Raw genomic sequence first — 8,938 nt, 5'->3', positions numbered from 1 at the left:
ATTTTTGGGCGTCTCTCACACATCTCCAAATAAAGACAAGGTTATACTTGTTGAAAAGTATGTTGCAATTAGAATTCAAGCTTCAAAGATTCAAAAAGTGGATATTTCTTATGATATAGTGCTTATGCCTTGGTTGCTAATCCTAAGAATCCCTCATCGCAAGGCTACAAGAGACAAAGATATCTCATGCTTGCAAAGAAAGTGCTCTCTTACTAGAAGGAAAAAGAAAGATCAAAAGGCTAAAAGTAGCAAAAAGAGAATGTTCTTTGATCACATTATCTACAAAGCAATGCGATTAAAATCAAATGCATTGAACAAGCTCTCATCATACTAACGATAAACTTCATAAGTCGTATTTGGATCTTCTTCAATGTTTTTTTCAATTTATTGCGAAGTGTTTGATAAAATTATCCATGGAAGTTTTATTCTTCAAAAATTATTAAAACATTGCAAAGGGATTTTTCTTTTGTTAGCTGACTTGCCTTCAATGTTCCATATTGACAATGGTCTATTATTGTCAACAAAGGATGTTCCATGCCTCAGTAAGACATGCTACATATGGGAAAAAATAAATTAGAAGTGCAATAAAATGTAAAACTTATGAGCTCAATATGAAATATAAATGCCTACTAAATAAAATGTGATGTTTTTAAATCCAAGCCTTTACAATTATGCATACCCAAAGAGGTCATTGTATCCATACAATACAAGCATGGATTTGTTTTTGTTGCTTCCCCTAGATCCCAACCATATATTTTTATTTTCATTCTCCTCCTTGAGCTGCTTTAATTTCACCTTCATGTTTGCGAATCTATCTCTACCTTAGCTAATCTTCCTTTTTTGTTGTTTATATTTTTCCTTACAAGAATAATAATTTTGGCAAAGCATTGGTTTCCCATTATGAACCTAGATTTCATAATGAGAGTACAATTATTACTTATAAACAAATTTGCTAGATTTGACCATGTATCCACCTAAAGAATAGGTGTCTCTTGCCTTCATCTCTTAATCTTTTGGTTTCAATTTTGACTAGTGAGAACTTTCTTGTTGCTATATTTTATCATATATCCACCTAAAGTAGATGTTCATATTTCCTTCATCTCTTAATCTTTTGATTTCAACGTTGATTTGTGAGAACCTTCTAATTGCTTCGTCCTCTTGATTCTTCCACCAATTTGCAAGTATGACTCTTTCTTTTTGTAGAAGGTTCATCCATATCTCCTTAAAGGAAGAGAAATGATTACAATATGCAATATTTCTTAAATATATAAACACAAATAACAATTAAAATGGAATGTAAATGTAAATGAGAACCTCCTCAAGGCAATAGTTACCTTGATTTACAAAGAAAGAGGACCATCAATAATTCAAATTTAAACTTTATGTATCTCCTTATGGTATTCGATCATCCAAGGGAGAAGAAAGGGAGAGAAAGACATGTAATATCAAATATATACTTGTTAGAACTTCTAAAACTATTATAAATGTAAACACAAAGAAAAAAAAATTTGAGTGTTCCAAATAAATACCTTGATGAGTTTCTTGCTTCTCCCAATCCAAATGACACATCAAGCTTCCTCTAGTGGCATGTATAAATACATAAAAAGAGAAAGAGAAATTGTAAGAGAAGAAAGAAAATGAAGAGGAAGCCTTGTAAAAATCAAGTAAAATATCTAAAATATTGAGAATGAAAGCGCAAACAAAGAATGTGCTTCTAATATTTCAAAAATGCCTGGAAAAGTTTCTTGCTTTTTACAATCCAATTGATACCATAGGCTTCTTCCAATGGCATACATAAACACAACAAATGAGAAATTGTAAGAAAAAGAAGACAAAATCAAAGTAATAAAAATGATGTCTTTTGTCTACCCATAACCCTACAATATAAAATGAACAAATAAAAGAACATATAAAAATATACTTGAAAATAAAATGTAATCAAAATTCAAAAAACATTATGAGATTATAATCAAAAATTTTAGGGAATGGGATGCTTCCTTTAAGATCCTGGTCAATTTTTTGGGAGTAGGATATTTTCTTTAAGGTCCTAGTCAATTTGTTTAAGAGTGGGACTACTAAACACAAAAGGACAAAGAAGAGGGAGAAAATAGTGAGGTGTCCTCATCATTTAATGCTACTATTGGTGTGAAATTAGAAAAATAAGCAAGCAATAAGGTATCCTTCATTTTCTATTTCTGATTAAGAAATTAGTCAAATTCTCACAACCCGTTTGGCCTCCAAATGCCTTAATGTCAAAGATCATCGTACTAGTGATACTATAACTATGAATAGATAAACAATGACTCTACATCATTGAGCCTACAACCAAGGGATTCAAGTTCTATCCCTAGACTATACTATAGTTTACGAGAGAAAATCACAAAATGGTTATGCTATAAGATGATTTCCTATACTACCATCAAAATATTGAGCCTTAGATATCTTAGGAAGTCTTCCTAAATATGTATCCACACCCCTTCACAAATAGGATAGTAATCAAAAAGCTATTACCAACTATAGGCTATCAACACCTTGCTTGGTTGAGCATTCACGAGTGGCGCTCTCGCAAATGGGGAAGAGTCCACCGATCTTAGATGAGTTGGACAAGGATCCAAGGGAGTGGAGCTTGCTAGCTTCTTCAATTTATGTCAAGTGACTCGCAAGGGTCTAGCAATTGGTTGGTACAAATACAAGACGAGTTTCGCTATTGTTGCTTGACATGCATGAAGTCCCAAGATATGTCTCTTGTGAGAAAAGGGACCTCATAAGATTTTGTGAGAGTAGAGCCCGACATCAATGTATTACTTAGGGTCTTTCTATTGCCAATCTTCTAGCAAAGGATGCTACCTACTTTGAGGGAAAAATGCATAAGAATCTTTGTCATTAAGGTTAGTTCATAGTGCAATGTGAAATTTGATGCTTTGTCCCACTAGCGAGTACTAGAGCCCTCAACATCACCATCAAAGGTGTGGGAGCTTATTGGATGCTATCTACTTTGAGGCAAAAATGCATAACAATCTTTGTCATTAAGTTTAGTTCATAGTGCAATGTGAGATTGGATGCCTTACCCAACTAGCAAGTGCTAGAGACCTCAACATTACCATCAAAGGTATGGGAGCTTATTGGGAGCCTCATAACATGGCACATTTAAAAGGCTCTCTACCAATTGACATCCAACAAAGCGCCTTACTATATATTCCAAGTTGACAATGGCAAAGGCCTTATGTTCACATTGATTGGTTTGCATTCAGCTTCGATTGGACTATTGAGCACCTGTACTTCATTGATTCTCTTTGGATCAATATATAATTGGCCACTTTATTTGGCAAATAATAATGATGTTGCAATATGCATTGTAATTATGTACTTGAATGAGAAAACTTTTCAAAAAATCTTCTATAATTCTACCAAAAATCATATTTAAAGAGCATTGGCATTCCCTCAAAGGAAGCACTATCAACATAGCTTGAAATCAAGAAATGCCAGCTTATGTTGTGGAATTGTGCGTTAAACCCAGTCACAGGTTACATTCTTATATACAATGGTAAAGGTATCTTGTATGATGCATGATGCAACAAATGATTATGGTTCCACTTGGTCACCAAGTTGGATATTATAATGGGACCACTTGTAGAGCCCATGGTCAAGGGTTTGGATGCCCCTTGACTAAAAGTAATCAATGTAAGGCCCAATATTCAATCAATACAAAACCATTTAGCATCTAAGAATACATGCTTGTTTAATTGGGTTGTCAAGTAAAACGGGGTTCCTCATGTGCATTGATCTAAATTGATTAAATATGGCAATATCCAACAACTAGTTCTTTAATGAATTGAGTGCTGTGCATTACTTAAGTACTAATTTTCATCGAGCCTGATGGCACATTCTATTAAATTTGTAAGAACTCCCTGCATTAAGGGATAGCCTATGAGTTGCAGAAAGAATTGATATTATTTTTCTCTTCAGTTTTTAACTATATACCTAGTTTACTTTCTGCTCATCATACTAGTATATTTTGGAAGTCCTCATATTCTTGATACTTCAGCCGGTTCACTATAAACAAAGTACATCGATCCGTTTGTAGTGTGAAAGCCAAATCTGTCTTCCTTAGAGTGCCAAAGCCAAGAGCTATTATGAGTACCCTCCTGATAAAAGCCAAGAGCTATGTAGCAAATGCAAAACCACTGATAATTACATTCTAGACACTGTCACACATTCCGTGTATTCCAAAATCCCAAATGCACAGGCCTAATTTCTTCATCCCCAAATAGAACCATCCATTTAAGCCTTTTGTTTCATTGACATAAATGTCCAACTATGGCCTGCAAAATTTAAGCCGGGGCATGATTGTTTACCCTTACAGAAGAAAACGTATGCATACAGTCAGGGTCGACAGCACCTCTCTTACCCAACCTCTTTCTTCCACCCGACTTTAACAGAAGATGTACATAAACCAGTACACTTCTGGGGGGTGCCATTGACATATAAGCAGGTTCGATTCATGAACACAAGCCTTATCGATTGATGTAAACCAAACGCCAAAAACAAAAAGCAGAAAGGGCAACCTCTACCTGAACGGCACTATCACACCCACATGTTTACTCGAATAGCATTTCAGTAATGCCAATAGTCCCTCATCTTTACACATGTAGAGTTTCAGCGATTACACAATGCACTGCTTTGTCAGAGACCCATTTCTTGCGTCCGAGCAAGTCTGCAGAGCACACCACCCGTGTCACCACTCACCTCCATGCCAAAAAGGTAGCCCAACAAAAACTAGCTTGAATTTCCGCCGCAGCACAAAGATCCCTTTACAAGAGCAAGTAACTCAACAGCACACTGACAACAACCAGATTGCATCTCATGGGGCATCTTACAAAACCATCAGAACTGCAAAATCGACATAGCAGAAGGAAGCCAAAACTTGATAATGGCCCCTCTGCTGCAATTCTCGCCAGAACCAGAGATTGGATATACCTGCCAAAGTAACTCATGCACGGAAGTCTAAAAAGGCACCAAGCTTCTGAACATGCATTTCATGGGTCCCGTACAGCGGCTTGCCTTTCACTAGCCAATCTCTTTCTACAATCGCAACTCCACCTGTGCCTGTTCCAGACCTACCAAGAAGCATCTCTGCCCTGAAAGTGGTTACTATTTGATATAGAGATGTGCGAAGTACATCAGCCATGGCATACGCTTTCTTATGTAGATCTGAATTCTTGCGGAAAGGGTAACTCTGCCTCTTCTCTGTGCTTATCACAGGGCCTCTTGAAGGAACAGTCCACTTGATACTGTTCACACCCACGAACTGACCCTGGCTGGATTGTGTGCTGCTTCTACGTCCAAGATAAACTTCAACAATGACTAGGCATGACAGCAAAGATGAAACAACAGCAGCATTGCAGCCTCTTAGTTGGGCTACTCCAAACCGGTCATTGAACTTTGATAAAGCAGTAACAGCGGCCACACTTCTCGCACACCATGCACATAACTGCATTTCATGTCAAGTGACAATCATGAATATGAAGAATGCATTTATTTTAAACTGTTGCAATGTATAAGAGAATAGAGAACCCACAGAACATGAAGTACAGTAAGCTACATCTAAAAATTCAAAAGTGCCTTCTTTTTGTGCAGGGGGAAGTATTGTGTCGCAAGTCTTGCTACTTATCAAAATTCAATGCACATAGGAGACAAATGATTATCCAATACTAATTACTGCTGTACAGGAAGCTTGATCTGCATGCGAGAAAGCTCTGGATTTAACATGCAGAAAAAATGAGAATGAACAGAGAGCACACAATATCGCTGAGTGTCTCCACTGCACAGAGCACCCACAAAAACATGTATAAGGGAGTCAGGGTGAGGAGCCCTTTCATCCTCAACCCCAAATTTTGTTAGAAAGGCTTCATGCAAAGAGGCCTGTGTAGCTATGCCCTCTTGGCATGCTGTGAAAGTTATGGAAAAATTTGGGCACATGCACAAAATGAACTTTTGAACAGGTCAGAGCACATCCGGCACAAGTTCGCATATCAGCCTCTCATCCAAGCTGGGACCAGTAGACTTTTAGAGCATGTTCTTTGAGTTTTAGTCAGTTGAAAACAAAGGATCCCAGAAATTTGAGCCCATGCAATGACACGATTAAACAAGAAAGAAGACTTGATGGTCTTTCTGATTGGTGAACTATCTAAACTTAAGTAAATCCATAAGCACAGGTAGTAGTCAAACTACAAGCTAATAGAAACCCATACAGATAGTGGTCAGAGAATTCTAAATCACTAGAGAATTATGGAAATCAAGCTGAACCACAAACCTGAAAATCTGCAAATATTTGATTTGAACTCTCTCTTTTGGGAAACACTGCATTTTCCCCAGGCAATTGCATTTGCTGCTTCAGAAAGTCCTTGTTGAGAGTACCTGAGGATCCATCTACACCATTGGCAAGCTTCATAATAAGTGTATCTAAAGGTTTCAAGCATTCTGCCACAATTCGCTGATAGGTATCACCCGTTTCTTCAAAAAGGGCACATTGTCTCCATGTGTCAGCATTGCTTTCACATAGCATGCAAAGGTCCAGGCAAGCCAAATAATGCGTCAGTGAACTTTGATCTGTTCGTTCCAAAGCTGCAAGAAGTAAATCATTAGGGTTCGTTTCTGCAGCAGCCGAGCCAAAAGGCGGGGCAAATTTGTACCGCTTGGTTAGAAGTACCTGCAGAAGCCAGCATCAAGTGTCACAAACCATCACTACACACAGAACATATCTGGTGCCATCACCATGCCCGACTTACCTGCACTAAATGATGACCCAGCTCCCAACAAAAAAATGTGAAAAAGGAGCACAAAAAGAAGTCGGTCTCTCGTACTAATAAGCTTTTTCGTGGCCTTTTGGCCTCAATAGCTGCAAGGGTGCTTGAGTTAAAAATGAGAATTGCTGCCTCAGCACATGGTAAAGAAGCTATTGCAAGTTTTAATGCAATCAATGCAACGCCTGTAAGTCCAAGCTTGAAACGAAAGAATAACTGTCTCTGTGAACACCAAATAAAATATGTCAGACAGGGTCATTGAATGCAAAACATAGTTCTCTAGAGGATCACAAAAATATCCCCTGCCCTTTCAGCTCTTGACAATCCTGTACTTCAACTTCCAAATAAATGTTTCAGAACTTAAAGGTGCAAATGAATTATGTCTTTCACTAACATTCCATCAAAACTACTCAATAAAGTGTTGATTTCTTTTAAGCTACACCAAATTTAAACTCATCTTAAACACGAGAGCCTTTGTTGGTCTGCCCTAAGCCTACTTTTGCAACACAAATTACCAGCAATATGCAGATGTAATCAATCGACAAACTTACTAAAATGGCTTTGAAAAGAAAGAAAGACTAAGGAGAGATTGTTTCAGCATTGTATTCCTCCAGTCAGTTTGGTTTGGATTTGAGGCTCCCAACATTAGTTCTCTCTCTAATTTTATTTCTGGCAAAGGTTATGAGCAACAATCTTTCAGACTAGACATTGAACCCTTGTTAATTGAGAAGTTTACATAGTATTAAGCTGTACACCTCCAATGCAACATCACCAATTTATGTGCACTCCAGTCTGCTCTTGACACGTACTGTTTGGCTGCAGGTGTAATGTTCCACACTCCAGACAAGTAGTCTCTAAAATACAAGTTCCCAATGAGCTCCTAAAGGCACATCATGGCAATTTGTGGCAGACAAGTTGGTATTGACATCAAACTGCAGAAGCAGATTTTGTCCATGTATTGCATAGCATCTGTCACAAATTGCTTCACTAGAGTTGCCCTAAGTCCTCAATTATCTTTGGCTGGGCAAGTATTGATCACCAATCAATTTTGCTTGCTCATGTGGCACATATATTTTTCCTGGGCAATCCCTCGGTCCAGATATATTGAATCAAGCACCTTTTTTTCATTGAGAAAAGAGCTGTGGCTAATTATATTACACAAAAGAAAAGACAATGAACTATAAATGCCTAACTGTCTGGCTGGAGCTGTATGCAAATCAGATGACATATATACAAGGCTTCTCACAATGGTCTGGGAGGGAATAGCGGAAAGAAGCCATGGTGGAGTGAAACACTACCGGGTTTTACCATCCTGTGCACTGAAAGATTGGCTATGGCAACCACAAGTGTGAAGAAAGTGCTGCAAAGCTCCAACCATCGATGCCTAGAGCCCCCCTGAAGCTGCTCCCAACAGCTTCTAATGGAGTGAATAATGGATGACCAACGCTCCACCAAAGGGCATAGACTGAGAGATGCTCACCGTTGCCAAAAATCTCCCACCCCTTATATCATGAGGCAATAGGCTCCAATACCTAGTGGTTGAGTAAAGCCTCCAAGCCCACGGGCCACAACTAAACATGAGCCAACCTCAATGATGATGATCATATCATTCATCTCCACCTCATAGAGTAGGTGACATCCTTGACTAGCAAACTACCACTAGGAAGCCCCGAGTGGTACATCCAAGGATAGGCTCTACTCGATGAAGTAACCTCCAAGATTCTCTCCAAACAAATTGTGCGAGTTAGAAACTGGGTGGGCGGGCCCTTGTACCTCCCCATCCTGGGAGATCACCCATTCCAATATTGTTCACACCAGTGCACACTTAATTGGAAGTCTCCCATAATCGGGCTAGCCATCTAGCCCCCAAAACCTTAAGGTGATAGATGACCTCCGGTCTATCCAACTATGGAAATCTTCCTCCATTTGGCCTAGGATTCAAACCTAGTCTCAACTCATCACCGCTGCACCGATAGTGAGCTAGTTTTCTCTAGCAAGTGTGGATTGCATTTCCAACACCTCCCCTCAAGCCACACCTTGGTTGAGGTCCTACTGCCACCCAAGCTCAACAACTTGAGCTTTGATACCAAGTTAGAAACTGGATGGGGAGCCCTTGTACCTCCCCTTCTCAAGAG

The 8,938-nt window shown here is 38.7% G+C and overlaps 1 protein-coding gene across 2 annotated transcripts in view; it reads right to left on the bottom strand.

The window, feature by feature from the left end:
• Positions 1-3,873: 3,873 nt before the first annotated feature.
• Positions 3,874-8,938, bottom strand: part of LOC148033786 (nucleoporin protein Ndc1-Nup protein) — a 28,190-nt gene continuing 23,125 nt past the window's right edge. Inside the window, exons 2-4 of one of the 2 annotated variants that reach the window (XM_087681773.1) lie at positions 6,864-7,025; positions 6,314-6,709; positions 3,874-5,491 (exon numbers count right to left, since the gene is read on the bottom strand). In XM_087681773.1, the coding sequence (XP_087537899.1) occupies positions 4,991-5,491; positions 6,314-6,709; positions 6,864-7,025 (1,059 nt within the window). In that variant the 3' untranslated portion in view covers positions 3,874-4,990. Of the gene's footprint in view, positions 5,492-6,313; positions 6,710-6,788; positions 7,026-8,938 lie in introns of both variants that reach the window. The other variant, XM_087681772.1, reaches the window with a different exon arrangement.

The sequence above is a fragment of the Lygodium microphyllum genome, chromosome 7 (genome assembly GCF_053477565.2).
Source record: "Lygodium microphyllum isolate KBCC chromosome 7, Lygodium_microphyllum_v1.1.10, whole genome shotgun sequence".
Lineage (NCBI taxonomy): Eukaryota > Viridiplantae > Streptophyta > Polypodiopsida > Schizaeales > Lygodiaceae > Lygodium > Lygodium microphyllum.
This window is presented reverse-complemented; position numbering and strand designations above follow the sequence as displayed.